Source organism: Centropristis striata, chromosome 4 (assembly GCF_030273125.1).
Source record: "Centropristis striata isolate RG_2023a ecotype Rhode Island chromosome 4, C.striata_1.0, whole genome shotgun sequence".
Taxonomy (NCBI): domain Eukaryota; kingdom Metazoa; phylum Chordata; class Actinopteri; order Perciformes; family Serranidae; genus Centropristis; species Centropristis striata.
In genome coordinates, this window is record NC_081520.1 from 24,416,711 (window position 1) to 24,434,641 (window position 17,931).

Genomic DNA, 17,931 nt, shown 5'->3' on the forward strand with positions numbered 1-17,931 from the left:
ACTGAGAGGTTATTTCTGCCTAAATATGACTTGATCTCATTCATGAGCTTCATAATGTAAACACTAGAGCTCACAGGACAGCTTGGAATCCCTTTAAAGCACCATTACAACACAAAATAGGCATTTTCACCTGCCAAAAATTGATTGAAGGCCAGATACAGTTACTCAAAGGTTATTTCTGCCTAAATATGACTTGATCTCATTCATGAACTTCATAATGTAAAGATCTGACCGCTCAACGGGCTGCCGTGCGCGCTCCCGCGGCCAGAAATCAGATTCTGGCAGGCAATCACTTTTTGGCACGACAACGGCACTATATACCTTCTGCTTGTTATCGCAACCCTTTACGATGCACGTTATAACCATGATTGTTCACAAATATCTTCCTACAACCTGATACTTCATCAGCTCTGCTCGAACTACTACTCCTGGTGCAGCTCATGTTGGTTCTGTTGACGGAAGTGAGAGGGAGAGGGAGAGGGAGGGGGAGAAGATTTTTCAGGAGTGATGATATTACTGCGCCGAGTCGAAGTGCTCCCAAGTGCTATTCCGCCATACTTTATAGTTATCCTTTTTATCCGCTTAGAAAAGCGCCACGTTTTATTTTGTGTCGCCATACTTGGTTGTTTAACTACTCGTGTAGCTGTATTTAAACAGGGAAAACGTGGAGGAGTTTGGTTGCTTCTAACTGTCCATCTGTTTGGATCCGAATGAATGAACTGGGCTAAGCTAAGTGCTAGCCAAGTGGCGCCGCGCGCCAGGGCGATTGAGTGCACGCATTGAGACGCAAGAGGTCTGTATCAACTCGTCTTACTTGACCGAATAACATGTTTTAATATGAAAAAACGGTGGAGTGTTCCTTTAATTTAACACTTTTTCGAGTGTTGGTACCTTTACACTGAGTTAGTGTAAATTTGACTCTTTTTGGAGTAAAAATATAACACCAAAAAGAGTCAAATTTACAAAAAAATTATGTTGGAAGAGGGGCTCCATAGATACCATTCTTAGCAACATTTATTTTTGCCATCACCCTGAACATTCTTTCTCTGTACTGACGATCAATTGTAGAGCTCCTGATGCCCACAGATGGCAACAACAAGTTTATCCTCCATTTCTAAAACCACTGGGCTTTCGCAACAAAGCGGCATGGTAACCTTTTGTTAAAGTTCAATTATTTAAATTCACACAGACACATACTTGCACAATTTCTTGTCACCTGGAACCAATACATTTACCAGAGGAGCAGTACCAGAGACAACTTTGTAGGCCAGCATTAGAGATTTGAATTTGATGCGGGCTGCAACAGGTAGCCAGTGGAGCTTGATGAGCAGCGGTGTGACATGTGACCTTTTTGGCTGGTTGTAGACCAGGCGCGCCGCCGCGTTCTGGATCATCTGAAGCGGTTTTATTGTGGAGGCTGGCAGGCCTGTCAGGAGGGCGTTACAGTAGTCAAGTTTTGAGATGACAACAGCTTGTGCCAAGAGTTGAGTGGCATGTTGAGTTAAGTAAGGTCTGATTTTTCTGATGTTGTAAAGTGCAAAGCGGCATGACCGGGTAACTGAGGCGACATGACTGGAAAAGGTGAGTTGGTCATCAATCATCACACACAAGTTTCACACCACCCTGGTGGGGGCAAGACACAGGGAGTCAGTTTTGATGTTGATGTTGTGCTTTATTGTAGGTTTAGCAAGGAGGACCAGCAGTTCAGTTTTTGAAAGGTTCAGCTGGAGGTGATGTGCCTTCATCCAAGTGGCTATGTCAGAGAGGCAGTCAGAGACCCGTGCAGAGACCAATGGGTCATCAGGAGGAAATGACAGATAGAGCTGAGTGTCATCTGCATAGCAGTGATAGGAAAAGCCATGTGAGCGGATAACCTGACCCAGAGAGGTGGTGTAGATAACGAATAGCAGGGGTCCCAGCACTGAGCCCTGGGGAACCCCTGTGGAGAGGCAATGCAAATTAGACAACTGTCCACGCCAGGATACACTGAATGAGCGTCCTTTGAGGTAGGAATCGAACCAGGACAGAGCCAAGCCAGAGATGCCCATTTTAGAGAGAGTAGAGAGGAGGATGTGATGGTTAACTGTGTCAAATGCAGCTGACAAGTCAAGCAGAATGAGAAGTGAGGACTTTGCTGCTGTTCTTGCTTCTTTTAACCCATTGAGGCCTAAAACGCCTGTAAAACCTCTGGGGGATTTTAAACTAAGCCCCTAAAACCTGAAGTTTTTCTGGAAATTCAACAGAAGTGTCAACGCTTCTACTAAATAATAGATTTTTCAGCCTCTGTAGCAGATAGAAATGAAATTCAAAAAGTATTTGAGAGCTTATACAAATACTACAAAACGATGTATCCGCTTTCCAGGCTTCAATGGGTTAAGGCTTCTGTCACATACAACAGAGCAGTTTCAGTTGAGTGACCGCTTTTGAAACCAGATTGATTTGGATCAAGATGATTGTTCTGTAGGAGGAATTCTGAAAGTTGCTTAGCGACCCGTTCAATAGTTTTGGATAAGAATGGAAGAAGTGAGACAGGACGATAGTTCTCGACTTCAGCAGGGTTGAGAGAGGGTTTCTTGAGAAGAGGTGTTACCCGAGCTGCTTTGAATGCAGTGGGAAAAGTGCCGGAGGACAGTGAGGCGTTAATCACATATGTGAAATCACATGTGTGATAGCTGGCGTGATGGTTGGGCTAATGGACTGAAGAAGGTTTGTTGGTATAGGGTCCAACGAGCATGTAGTAGGACGGCTACATGTCAACAGTTTGGATACCTCACTCTCAGAGAGGATTTTTTTAGATCGCTCTAACAAAGCTATTTTTTCATTTTTCTTTAAAAAAAACCCAACATATGCAGACGTTCAGGAAGAACTCAGGACGCTCAAAGTGAAGTTGGATCAATGATAGGTATTATGGTTTTGCTGAGGTATGGTATGAGCTGAGAATTAAGTTGGATAAAAGCTTCAGTTTGCAAACTGAAAGTTGCAATAACAATTATAAAACACACAGAAAAGTATTGATTTGAGCAAAACTAGCTTACTGTATCAAACCTTGCTAGCATGAATTACTGAGTTTAATTTAATCCAAAACTTATTTAAACACAAAATACACCTAAATATGCAAGATTACTGTGAAAACTAACCTCATGCCTCTTCGGGGGCAAAAAAATAAAAAAATTAAACTCCTTGACGTTATCTTTACAGTATAATCTCACTTGGGTTAGTATTACGATTGACAGGAAGTCTCTTTTCGCCCTTTCAAAATAAAAGCGTCCATAAAAAGGCTTTTGCATAGTACTGTATATATATATCTTTTATTTTGCCCATGTATGCATGATACATACTGGAGAATTTATAAAAACAGAGCAATTAATCTATTAATTGATCATGCTCGAGTTGGCTGGTTTCCTCCAAACACCCATACCTATATACAACCACAGGTTTCTAAATGCCTGTTGCAAACATCTTCTCATCTAACACTCAGCAAGGAAGCGAATTGTTGTTTTTCAGGGCTCGAAATTAGACATACACGTTTTTTTTTGTTTTTTTTTTTATTTTTTTTTATTTTGAGCTTGCACAGCCCAATAACCCTCTTTTCTTTATTTGATTTCTTTGGTTCAAAGATGCACCAAAAGCCAGCGTCATCAATAAGTTAGTATTCTGAGCATCTAATATTAACTATAACTGTCTATCAAATGTCTTTTTATATGTCTGGGATGGTTTTAAAGCCCCCTTGCAATGATTCTTTTAAACTCAGTATATCAGAGCATTGGTGTGATTGATGTGGCAGATTAACACTAATGTTATACGGCTGACAAATGAGTTCTTGTTGACATGCTTCTAAATACAGAGTAGAGCTGAGAGCTGAAGTGACGCCTTAAGCATTAATTATGCTCTTTGTTCATCAGTGTTGTTGTCAGACAGTTACAAATGTACAGAAGAAGAAAAAATATCTATTTTGGGCTGTAAGTAACATTCTTACCTCGAGGGAGTGGCGCTCTGTGCTCCTTATTTACTGTACCTGCTCTCGTTTCCCTGCCATGGATTCAAACTGACAACCTCCTCTGAATCCTTTACAACAGACACACAGCTGCTGCTTTAAAACTCTGGGTGTGGCGCTGATAGTCCTATCTGTGTTTAACTAAATCCATTGCAACCAGCCCAGGAAATAAGTGGGATATAGCAGTGTAGCACCCAGCCATGTTGGAGTGGTGACAGATCAATTAGCACCTGTCACTGTCTCTCTTTCCATCTCACTGTTGTCATTTGGTGTCTCTATTATGTTTTCTGTGTCTCCCTCCCTCCTCTGCCTGAGATAGAAAAGAACTACAATGATACACAATTAACCTCAATTTCCTCTACTCCTACTTCATTTCTCTCTGTCTGCACCTCTTACCTTTATGCTCACTCCCCCACTCACACTCTCCCCTCTCTCTTTCTCTGCTTTCTCTTCCTCCTCTTTTTTTATTCTTGCTCCTCCAGACTGATTTAGAGTCTCTGGACCCCCGCGGTCGGACTCCTCTGCACCTGGCTGTCACGTTGGGCCACCTGGACTGTGCCAGGGTCCTGCTGCAGCACGGAGCTGACGTTAGCAAGGAGAACCGCAATGGATGGACCGGTGAGTGTGTGTGTGTGTGTGTGTGTGTGTGTGTGTGTGTGTGTGTGTGTGTGTGGAGTATAGCAAGATGCAGTATATATAATGCATTTTCCAGGTGGTGTGTTGAGGCAGTGTGTTCCAAGACAAATTCAATACATGCAGCATTTTAAACAATAATATTTTATTTTAAAAGTCATTATGACACTGCAGTATAATTATAGTACATAATGAGACCACAGTGGAGACAATTTGTTGTTTCTAACTCACACCAGTGGTTAAAATGTATTACAACATTTCCCATGAATTATTAGGAAAAACATGTAATGGAGTTTTACTTTTCAGTTTTTATCATTAAAAATAAACACATTGCACAAGTAGAAAGATGCCATCCTTAATGCGCCACACTGTATTAATTTGTGCACTTTTTCTTTATTTTATTGCTCAGTTCATTCTGTTTGTCTTTTTTCTATTCATGAACCCCTGAGAGCATTGTATAATGTTGAGACAAATTCCTTACCGCTTACATATTTGGCCATTCTGATTCTGATTCTGATTCAGAAAGACAAGCAATTTCACACAATATGGCCCAGAATCTGGTCATTATTTTAGGCATTACTGGACTAGATATATATACTTACATTTGGAAATGATTTATTCAAAACAAATTCATTTTTTTAAATTCTAAACTTGTAAAAAAAATGTAATAGTTACTATAGATACCCAGGGATAAATCAGGAGCTACCTGTTAATCATATATTATTATATATGTATGAAGGTATTGTAGAGTCTTGCCATTTATTATTAGCTGCTACCAGCAGATTTAAAGCTCATTCTGTTGGTCTGTTGTCAGTCGTTTGGTAGCTGCACAAAAATGTCCCCACCCTTTGGCGGGCACTGTTTCCAATACAGGAAGATGAAAGTTGCCATTGAGACCAGTTTGTGAGGTTGTGTGCCTGCCAATGCATGAATGCGTGGATGTATGTGCATCTTTGGTCGATGCTTCTGCAAATGTACGTTTGTCAGTGTTAAAATGCAAATTGTAGCACTTTATATACCAACAAATTTGTGGCGTCAGTCTGATCTGGTGCAGGGAATTTTGGCTCTTTCTAGTGAGTCACATCATTTAGTTCTGCCGTCTCTCTTTTTGCTCCCAACGGCTCTTCATTCAGTAGCACATTTGTCCGTCTTGTGTTAATTTACAGAAAAAAAGAAAGAATTAAAGAACCAGCTATCACTGTTCACGACTTACACATCACTATTCTGATCATGAGGACTTCCTCTTGAAGTGAAACAGGGACCACTTGGACCACTCTGTGATGTGATTTATTTTATTGTCCAAAGAATATGTCCAGAAAATGTTCCACTTATAAAGACAATTCATGCATTTGTGCAGACCAGAAGGGTTTAACAAAGCACAGCCTGTCGCCTGCAGTATCCCAGTGTAAAACTCACAAATGGGCTGGAAATGTTGCAGTTTTGGTTGTGGCCCCCTTGGTCACAATAAAGGCACTATGATAATCTATAATGTATGATATATCATACACTGTATATGCAAAAGGGTGCACTACAGCATATACCTTTGGTTCTATTGTACACTGGCACAGACGAGTTTGCCCTCTAGATTGTTTTAGAAAATACAAACCAGTCATGATGCTTTTCTTCACCACCTCTTTCGTAGAACAACGGCAGCTTCTGCCAGACACCTCTTATCAGCTGGCACTGTGCGTATGTAGAGCTGAGGTCTGGCAACTAATGGAGCATGAAATCAATTCATATTTTAACCTTGAAATTATATTGGCTGATTTAATACCCTTTATAGTCCAATTTCCCACCTTCATCCTTAGGTTTTTATATTTGCTGTCATTCCTGTCTTTTTTGTCTTGATGCTGATGAATTAAGAGAGAAAGTGAAATCTTCTATTTCTCCTAATCTGATTACTGTTACTGCCAAAAGCTGCCACAAGGTGATATAACCTGTGCAGTAGATTGTTTTTTAACTGTGTGTGTTAGTCTTTAGCCACAAAAAACAAACTGTTACAGTATATATTTATTATGTATAATTGTTTGAGTGTAAAACAGCCAGTAAGATTAGCAGCAAAGTGGTGGTCTGATGAATGACGGGCGAGCTGCAGTAATTGTTCGTACCAGTTTTTCCTTTGGCCTACTTTAGTTTCGGCAATTCTCGCTGCCCCCCTTTAAATTGCTCATGTACATAAATTTTAGATGAGATCTGAGTGATTGGCTCTGTTTTACTCTCCGTCTCGCTCTCTTTTTTCAGTTCTTCAGGAGGCGGTGAGCACAAGAGATCCGGAGCTGGTGCGTCTAGTGCTTCGTTACCGTGACTACCAGAGGACTGCCAAGAGACTGGCGGGCATCCCCGTCCTGCTGGAGCGACTGCGCCAAGTGGGATTTCACACAAACACAGTCTCACACACACATATATTTTGATGCACACATGGAAAAAGATGCTCCCATGAGAACACAAACACACCTGCATCGACACAAACAAGTATCGATGCAGGTGTGTGTGTGTGTGTGTGTGTGTACGCATGGGCATAAAAAATGACATGCATGAAACAAAACATACACTAACTACAAAGGCACATCAGGGGGTTTGTGAGGAGATATGCATTTATTTGAAATGTAGATTAATCTTTTTCATATTTACATCTTTGTTTTGGATAAAATATTCTTTTTTTTCGGTTTTGTTTGAAGGTATTAATAACTTTGTTTACTACCCAACAAGGGAAATGATATGTGTCTATGTTGCAAAACCTCCTGTCTCTGGGTAATTTGAGTCATCGCTTTCCCCTAAGTGGGTAAAGAGCGCCGCCCTTAAAGGCACAATAGCAGGGTTCAGACAAACCGAGACTGGAGAGCCTGAAGGTCGATGGTTATAATCCTAACTGGAAAGCGTTGAGGTGCAGCAGATCGTGTTGAAGCTGCTGCAGCAGCAGAGCTGCAAAGAACAGTGGCAGAGATGCAGGGAACTGCCTTCACACAGTCTGTCTTCCTGTGTATCTGCTCCAGCTGGCTCCCCTACACACACACACACACACACACACACACACTCACATGGTAGACACAACACCCTCACACTTTGACAATGAGTACTTGCACTCAAGCGGACATGCCTTTGCAAACATTGCACACCGTTCTTCATCTGCTGCTGCTGCTCCCATCCACATCGTTCTCCCCATCCATCTCTCCATCCATCACTTCTATTATTAACCCACACACACACACACACACACACACTAGACCACTTCTCTGTGCCAGTCCCAAAATCTTTGGAACAGACAATGAAGCAGCATCACTGCAATTCTTTTCCCTTCACTTCTCTGTCTATCTATTTTTAAATTTGTCACTCTCTATCTACCCAACTCCCTCTCTTTCTTCCTCTTTTTCAGTGCCCACTGCTTCCTCATTTGTCTTCCATCTGACCTTTTTCTCTCTGCCTCTTTTTTGTCCAGGCCCAGGACTTCTACGTGGAGATGAAATGGGAGTTCACCAGTTGGGGTGAGTCCAGTCTCTGTTTCATTCCAGACAGTAAAGCAGTCCAGTCTCAACCAGTCAGAACTAATCATGTTATCATCTCCCTCTGGGTCTGAAGAGGCTTGTTTCTTCCTGTTGAACTGGACACTGATGCTCACACATTTCCTGCAAAGCAGATTGTATGCATGGCTTTGGTTTTAGAGTTAAACAGCTTGTGCTTTTTTTTTTTTTAATGGCAAGTGCTTTACAAAACCACAACTGGTTGTTATTTCAGTATTAGCCTCTATAGAGGAGTTGTGGCTAATTGTTTGTTTTTGTGCATAAATTGTTACATAAAACTACTGACATTTTTGTGTCCAAGCACAAGGACTGTCAACATGGTTAAAATTAAAAGAAAGAGAATAAATTATGTACATATCTATAAGAAATTTCAGTTTGATTCAAGTGTGTCTGTGTTTGTCCTCAGTGCCGCTGGTGTCCCGTATCTGCCCCAGCGACACCTACAGAGTCTGGAAGAGTGGTCAGTGTCTCCGTGTTGACACCACCCTGATGGGCTTTGAACAGATGACGTGGCAGAGAGGAAACCGGAGCTTTATTTTCAGGGGACAAGGTCAGAGGTCAAACTCTAGACTGACTGTATGTGTGTATGCAGTATTAGGATTTATTTATAAAGCCCTCCTACTAGACTAAATGCACAATATGTAATTTCCTGTAGCGAATGTTATCTCAATCCCTCAATTCCAGCAGTGTTCATTGTCCAGGAGGTTTTCAACAGGAGCTGAATTCTCTGCAGATGTCTCCTCCTTCTCCCAAAACAGATCTGGTGATTGTATTCTGTAAAAACACTGCATAAAGCAGTTTTACATAAAAAATCTGTGTTTCTCCAATGCTGTTCGGCAACACAGGAAATCACGCGGGGACTGCAAGCTGAGCTGTCGCAAACGTTTGCTCAGCTTGTTTCTTTGATAACATAAGATCCAGACATCAGATGACTAAAACCTTTCATCCGGTTAAAATATATAGCCAAGATCTGAAAAGTGTATCATAAAAATATTGCTTTAAAGTGAATTTAAAAGCACTTTTATGACACAGACAACCACAATACTGATGCATGCACAAAGTGAATATGACACCATTGCATTCAGTCCAATGAATGAATGGTCTAATGTACTCAGTGAAGAATTATTGAGCAGAAAGATTGTGATCATGGTTATGCAGTAGTATACTCCTGACAGGCTTGCCACATAAAGCAACTGGTCTAAGTGGAACAAAGCTGAACAGTTAGAAACACATTCCTGTATCAGTACCACAGACTTCATTTGAAATGAATGTGAGTTAGAGCAAATATTCTAGTGCAGGTGGCCACACCTTTCCAGGCTGATCCTCTCTCTCCTGCTTCTTTGTAGCCTCAGTGCACAGCTGTTTCGACAATTCTTCTGTGGCTTCTCTCTGCATTATATCATCCAGGTCTTCTTTTATTTTTTCTTTCTTCCTCCCACAACTTTAAAAATATTCCTCTCCTGACCTTTTCACTGGATTTGCTTGCCTCAACCTTCTTTTCTCCGTCTGTCTGCAGCTTCTTTAATCTCTTGACTTCAATCATCATCTCTCTTGATTAGGAATGGGCATTTGGAAGAAACCTGCCAACTCCAGCATCTTTAATGTTAACAATCAATTAATACATACTCCAGTATATATATATATATATATATATATATATATATATATATACATATAAAAATATGCATACATGGGCAGAATAAAAAGAATATATATATACAGGACTATGCAAAAGCCTGTTTTTGTAACGGTTGCTTTTTATTTTGAAAGGATTCCTGTAGATCAGTGTAGTGAGAGTGAGAGTTTTGGATCAAATTAAACTAAGTAATTCATGCTAGCAAGGTTTGACACAGTAAGATAGTTTTGCTCAAATGAATACTGTTGTATTTCTGTGTGTTTTTATAATTGTTATTGCAACTTTCTGTTTGCATACTGGCTTCATCCAACTTAATTCTCAGTTCACTGGCTTACTGGTGTACGGCCACAGAACTGAACGCTCGGCCTTGTTTCAGTTCAGTGATACTGATACCCAGTCAGAGATAAAATAAAAAAAAGAAACAGATCGATTAAAAATTCTGCGTGATCGAAGAAATTATTAACGACCATTAATTGATTGACTAATTATTCCCATCCCTACCCCTTACCTATTTCCTTACATGTACATTTGTATGTTTGTTCCACAGCCTCATTTGGCAGTTTATATTGTAACATTTCCCACTTTCTTATTTGCCGCTCTCTTGCCCTCATCCCTCCCTTGCCTGTCAGATTCCAGCGCAGAGGTGATGGAGGTCGACCATGACAGGCAGGTGGTGTTCTGCGAGACCTTGTGCGTGTCGTCTCTCACGGCGCTCTCACCTGGCCGGGGGAACGGCGCCGCCTGCAGCAGCAATGCCGCCGGTTTGAACCTTCTGGGCACGGTGCAGCCCAGTGATGAGCAGGTTGCAGGCAGGCTGTCTGCTCCTGTGGTTACCACTCAGCTGGACACCCGCAACATAGCCTTCGAGAGGTCAGACACATTATTATGCCACTCAGAATATGAATACAAGACTGTTAAGTTACAGTCTAGTGGTGCAGAAATCAAATCTTCTAATCTTAAAACAATATCCCACCTATAAAATATATAAGTTGCTTGATATACTCTACATTCCATTTTTCTCATTTTTGTGAATAATAGAGCAAAGATAGATGATGTGACATTTAGATTTGTGATGCAGCTATAACAGAAAATCCAGGAGAAAATTTAAAACATCAAGAATAGACCGTAGGATTTTGTATAACACCCCTCAGGATCCGACAGCTCTCTGTTCCTCATCTCACCATTTTGCAACCACATTCAGCAGTCATACAGGAAGAAATCTTCCATAGCACAGGCACAATAATCATCAAATTTTCTCCACCAACAGTAGCCTCAACGCAACACAATGTTATTCAGCCTGAGGATATTTTCTGCTCTGAGTGCTGGCTTTTTTTTCTCCTGAGTGGAGAAAATCACTCTTTTGTTGTTGAATTTCTGTCACTCTTTCACTGTTCACTGTCTCCTACGCTGCAACCCACAGCTGAGTGGAACAAGTTCAGGCACGTTCTCTGGTGGCTGTCAAAATGCATTTCACAAAATGTAGGAAAACACTAAGAGAAGTGCAGCAATGCTGGGGGAAGTGGAGACAACAAAAGAGTTTATGAAACACCACATATTACTAATCTGCAACAGAGCAGAGGGAAAATGTTTCTGCAATGAAAGTGCAATAAAAACTACTCAGTTATTTTTAAATAATACTGCTCTAAAATCATAAGTAGCTTTTGAAAGTAAAATCATCCTGGTATAAATGTAAAGTTAAATTCAAAAGTGATATTAAACCCCCTCGCTGATTTTACTAGTATATACACAGTCACCCATAAAGTTGGAATAATTTGTTTTAAGACACAATCCTCTGTTAATTGTGGTTTCATGTCATTGTGATACGTTTGGAAGGGATTGATTTAGTTTTGAGAAGATATACACTTTATCTGTCAAGAATAAATCCCATTGTACCGCTGAGGAGGGATGGGCTCAATAAATTGTAATTTTGTGACATACTCGTTGCAGATGCAACTGCATAGACACAAGAGAAAATGCTGTGACGGCAGTTTTCAAAAAAAGAAACATAATTTATGGTGCAGTGCACAATAAGCCCAATAGGTAGCAGCCTATAATGCTCCCAGTACCACTCTAATAGGGCCCCTCAGGAATGAGTCCTTAAACCCGGAAGTAAGTTAGCATTTCAGCGACACAAGGTCATAACCTCTAAAACTCAATAAGGATTTTGAATGGGGTTTTTGGTTAGAAGTCTGAAATAATGTCTGTGATTAACACAGACTGTTGTCAGTCTTCATTAACGCTTTAAACATCATAAAACTGGTGTTCATTTGTGATAATTATCCTGCTGAATAAAACATGTAAGCATCGGAAACGTGTGTTTGCCACAGTGCTCATTTTCTGCCATGATCCAAAATCCAATGCAAAAATCCCATAGGAGAATTCTCAATAGACCCAATGGGGATGCTACATATGGGTTCAGAAATACGTAATTTCGTTTGGTCGCTGTATTTGCTTTGACTCCCAATCTATGTTTTTTCCACCTTTTCTTTACTACCTATAAATATACGTTTAGTAACAGTTCACGTCATTGACAGCCCAAGCACAGAAATCTCTGGTCTAACTTTTGACTATTGCTGTTACTCCTCTAGTCGTCTACTAGTATTTTCTGTATTTTCAACCGCAGAGTAGTAAGTCTGCTTCCTGTTTACACCACACATATAGATGGAGATTATCTCTAATGTCTTTACCAGATATTATTTCTAGCCTTAGCTGTGTAACTTACTTTAGGAAGTCAGTTTTCTGCTTTAATGCTTCCCTACATGTGCCACTGTTATTCTGATGAAAACTATTCTTCTAAACCAAGAGAATAGCACAGTTCCTAAAAAATAAACAAATAAAACCAAGCTAAATCATCCTTTACATTAACCACTGTTCAGCAAAAGTTACATTGGCTCGCTTTAAGTCTAATCTATCTAAAAATACTCCAGCCTTGATATTTTGTGTCATTAAGGGGCTAAAATGGCCACTTAAAAAAAAGAAAATGTGTCAGGAGTTAGCGTGATGTGGAGGTAGTGAGGCACAAATTCAGGCTGTGTGAATCAGGCTCAGAATACTTCAAAAAAGCTCAACTCTCTACTGCAAGTAAAATGCACTGGTGAACACAGAGACACAGAGAGGCAGATAGCAGAACGGAAAGACATGGAAGAGGCAGACAAGACATAAGCTGACTATGAGAAGAATGGAGGAGAGGGGAAGGAGAAAATTGGATGAGCAGGTGGCTTGTGTGGAGTTAATTTAGGAGCTTTTTATTATGCTAACGGTACAGTTTTATGGCTCAGTCTCACATAAAGTGACATCGATGCAGGGAAAAGAAGCATAAAGGAGGAGAGAGAGGAGGCAGAGGTGGGCCAATCAGGGCATAGAGGACAAAACTCATCTATTCTGGTCAGGTGGTGAGATAAGACTGATGTGACAGAGAGACAGAGGGAGGCATGACAGAGCAAGGAAAGTTTTGGACAGGGAGGGATATAAAAGGGGTAAAGAGAGAATGAAAGGAGGGATAAAAGAAAGTGGATGGAAGAAAAGAGGGGGAAATTGATGAGGGGGAGAAAAGGGGATGCGACAATGAAAAATGAGGGGAAATATAAAAGACATGCACAGAGAAACAGGGAGAAAAAGATGAATGGGACACAAGACCTTGGGGGACAAAAATACAATACGGATGCCAAAATAGGGAGAGTTGATGGTTTTGGAGGCAGAAGGAGAAAAGGAGAGAAAAATAGACTGCAGAGAGACACAGTGATAGATAGGTGAATCATGGAAAGAGATGCTGGGACAGTTAGTTAGTGAATGTTAGATAAAAAGCAGGACGACAGAAGGGGGAATGGAAGAGAAAAGTGAGCAGGGAGTGGTTGCGGTTGGAGGGGGGGTAATCATCTCCCTGTCAGACTTGTACCTCAGTGTCACCTTTGTGCATTTTCCCTGCTCAGCACTCCTGTCTACATGCCAATAATCTATTTATGATGCTTTAGAGCGAACCACTTTGTCAAGTAACACCAACAGGACATCCACCTCTGGAGGTGATACGTCTTTACGCAGCCATGCAAGAAAACTACAGCACTGCAGTTTTGCTGTTTTAGGGCTGAGTTAAAAAGGTACACAGCTCACTGAACGCCCAGTAAGTGAGCTAGGATATAACTTCAGACAGGGACATAACTTTTTCTGACGGTGATAGTTGGAGAATAAGGCCAAGGGTCACAGTTCTGAGGCGAAAACACGGACAACGACAAACAGGTTCATGACTGTTTAGATTTACACAGGGCCGCAGAAAAGCATTGTTTTGCTTCGATTCTCTTCTGATGACGGCTCTATGTTAGCAACCTGTTAATCATAAGGTAGCCACGCCCCAAATCATATGATTCTTTATCATCTATTTTCTTCTAAATAGGATAATTATTTAAACCGTTAGCATCATATTGTATTGGAGAAGACTTGAAACTAGCGATTGAGACCATGATCTTGCCACAAGATTTTTTTTTCTGATAGTTTTTTCTTAATAGATCAAGTGAGTCTCAAGTAGTCTCATTTTGTATTGAGATAGATAGGGCTGGAGTTCTTTTGCAACCACTGTTGGTGACCCCTGTTGGATTTTTTGAAAGATTGCAGGCTTAAGGCACTTCTGGGTTTGCTTCACTGCTCAGACCAGAAGGTACCGCCTGGACGTTACCCACTATTTTGTTGATACCCATTTTGAAGGCTCAAGTTTGGCCATCACCATTTCGGTATTTTTGAGGAAAAAGGGTGAAGATGGCGTAGATTACACAGTACCATTAGCAAAGACAAGCCCTGAAAACAAGTTCATGACTACCTAAATGTAGACCGCTCAAAGGATATGCTTTGCTACGGTTCTTGTTAGCATCTTGTCAATCATAAGGTAATCACGGCGTAAAGCATGCAGGGCTTTTTCTTCCATTTTTCTCAACAAGATGAACATTGTGCTGCACTGAAGACTTGAAACTAGCAATGGAGTCCACAAAATCATTAGGAAAATGTTTACTGAGATAATAAATCAATTGCAAAGAAGGCTTATTTTCTAATATACTTCTATACAGTTGGAATTCTTTTCGCAACCAGTCAAACCTTCCCCTGCTAGCCATAACATGGAATGTAGGTTAAAGGCATTTTTCACATTGGCTTCACTTTTCAGTATGTGTTGCCACTTAATTAGCACAATAATACACAATTATAGGCAAGATTGGTGGGAATGTAATTAGTTTTACAGGTGTGTGTTTATGCCATCATTCAGACAGGGCCATTGAGGTATAGGGACATATCGAGATATGATATACTTTATTGCAAGGGCATCATGAAAGTCTTTTGTGCCACAGGATGGCTACAGGATGTTTTTTAGTGATATTAGATGATAGAAAATCACCCCAAACCTGAAATCCCTGAAAACTCACTTTCTGTGGTATTGTCCTAAAGGAGTTGGTGTGAATAGATCATGAAGATGGGATTTGCCTCATTAACTTCTGGATAGACTTCCTAATTGCACACTAAACTGTTGATCTTCACAGACGACAAACAAGGACAATTGCTGCAATGTTTTTCAGGCTGCATGTTATAGAAGAAAGACCTTGAGACTTGAAATTTCATCTGTATTTATGATTTTCTCTCGGAGATATTGGGAGGGGGGAAAAAATCTACACCAACTGTGATCGCAGCTGTGCGTTGAGTGAAAGTCGAAGGCTGATGTGCTGTACCTCTGTTGCAGGAACAAGACGGGTATACTGGGCTGGAGGAGTGAGAAGACAGAGACGGTGAATGGATATGAAGCCAAGGTAAAGCTGCCTCTCAGACAGCTCTCTGATCCCTCACACTGTCCAGAGAAACCACTGCTGTCAGAGCTCAGTTTGATATTTCCTGAAAGTCCACTCCACTTGAAGAGTTTAATTTCCAGAAAGAATCACTCCCGAAGATATTTTAAAACCCTCTGGAGGACATAACCTTCTACATTTTTAAACAATGACAGATGCGTTTCTGAAACCTGAATTCTTTATTTTCAACCTATCAGCACATAAAACACCAGATGGCCCATAAAAATTAAGTACAAACAAAAAACAAGTATATCTCGTGCACAGACACATGCATTACCTTGACCCCATTTGTTTTTTGCGACCCCCTGGAGGGATCGATGGGAGACAAGTGTCAGACACCCAGGACCATCTGTCACTAGTGGTTTAAAAGCACTTCAGACAGGCTCTACAGTAAAATACTGCTGCCTGAAAAGCATCTATTTTCTGCATGATTGATTTAGAGTAACAAAACGTAAATAGACAAATCCTGTTGAGCTGCTTTCCTACTGGATGCTTTTTACGCCCTTCCTTCCTTCTACTATCCCATCATCCAGTGTAAACTCAGCATCAACAGCACGCTCAATTTTTAATCAGCATTTCCTTTTGTGATCACTAGTGAGGATTTCCAGCAATTTGCTATGAACTGTAACCTGAAGTTGTTGGCCTGTATGAAGCAGACAAAGAGCAAGGGGTGTAAAATATGCCATTTGAGTTTTGTACTTTTTTTTTGGTACAGTGACAAGCAAAAGTTTCTTTCATTTTGAAAATCCCATAACATTTTTAATCACAAACACAAAATGTTGCAGTCAGTATTGTTGAAGACTGTAGTTTCTCTTTAACTTTATAAGTAATGATTTCCCTCTTTTATGAGAATTTCTTAAAACATGGGTTTAAAATGATGAAATGATTTAGAAGTCCTCTAAATGATGTAGGATTTCTGTTTCTCATTTAAGTGGTGGAATGTAACTAAGCAGATTTACTCAAGTTCTGTACTTAAGTACAATTTTGAGGAACTTGTACTCAACTTGAGTATTTCTGTTTTATGTAACTCTATGCTTCTACTTCACGACATTTTAAGGCAGTTATTGTACTTTACTCCACTATATTTAGCTTTCCAATGAACGGCGCCTGGCTCTGCCCCCCATTGGTCCAAGGCAATCCAGGCTCTTTGCATTTCTTGTTCCCCGCTGGTGGAACACACCACCAGTTCCAACCAGAGCAGGGGCGTCCCTCTCTACCTTTAGAAAACTCCTGAAGACCCAGCTCTTCAGAGAGCATCTTCTCTCCTAGCACCACACGATAATTCTACTCCTTAAAGTATTGTCACTAGCACTTATTGATGCACTAATAGCTCTTATTGCACTATACCTTGTTTGTTTGTTTTTATTCTTCCTGTAAGTCGCTTTGGATAAAAGCGTCTGCTAAATGACTAAATGTAAATGTGAATGTAAATTTAGCTGCCAGCTTTAGTCACTTTTATCAGGTCCAAATTTAATATAAAAAACAGGATAAATTAAAAGTTATTATACATTTTTTTAATTAAAAGTCCTAAAATATTAAGTAGTTAAAATGAGCCCTATCTTTACAAAACTTAACCCGGTCTGTATATTTCCACCTGCGCAACATCTCTCGTCTCCGTCCCTCTCTCACTCCACACACCACTGCCATCCTCGTCCATAGTCTTGTTACCTCCCGGATTGACTACTGCAGCTCCCTGCTCTTGAGTCTCCCCAACAAATCCCTCCAGAAACTGCAGCTCCTCCAGAACTCTGCCGCACGCATCATAACCCTGACTCCCACCATTCACCACATCACCCCCATCCTCCAAGAATGCTCAGTGTTGACCAATTATTCCTAAACATTTAATCCAAATGGCTATAATTTAATGGTTTGATTCTGCAAACTGTCTTTTTAATTTAGAAATCCAATAAAACACCAGATCAAGTTCAAAATACTTAACAAATACATTCAAAATACATCAATTTCAAAGCACTTCACAACCTGGCTCCACCGTACATCTCAGACCTCCTCCGCATCTCCACTCCTGCCCGCTCACTCTCCCTCCTGGCCTCTGCACCATTGACTCTTTGCCACTTTTCAAATCCAGACTCAAACCTCATCTGTTCAGACAAGCATATGCCACCTATTCATTCACTCACCATCTCAATACTGTCTGATGTTTTATTTTGTTGCCACTGTTTGTTTTTGTTTTTGTTTTGTTTTTAATTTTATGTTTTGTTGTACAGCGTCCTTGGGTGTTTTGAAAGGTGCTTTAAATATAATGCATTATTATTATTATTATTATTATTATTGTTATTATTATCATTATTATTATTAAAATTAAAACACTTCATA

At 40.4% G+C, this 17,931-nt stretch overlaps 1 protein-coding gene across 1 annotated transcript in view; it reads left to right on the forward strand.

Annotated features, from left to right (window-relative positions):
- The window catches only part of ankrd13b (ankyrin repeat domain 13B), a 57,279-nt gene that overhangs the window by 22,478 nt on the left and 16,870 nt on the right, over window positions 1–17,931 (forward strand). Inside the window, exons 2-7 of the mRNA XM_059331216.1 lie at window positions 4,477–4,612; window positions 6,869–6,993; window positions 8,064–8,109; window positions 8,552–8,695; window positions 10,411–10,651; window positions 15,495–15,561. Of these exons, the coding sequence (XP_059187199.1) occupies window positions 4,477–4,612; window positions 6,869–6,993; window positions 8,064–8,109; window positions 8,552–8,695; window positions 10,411–10,651; window positions 15,495–15,561 (759 nt within the window). The remainder of the gene's footprint in view (window positions 1–4,476; window positions 4,613–6,868; window positions 6,994–8,063; window positions 8,110–8,551; window positions 8,696–10,410; window positions 10,652–15,494; window positions 15,562–17,931) is intronic.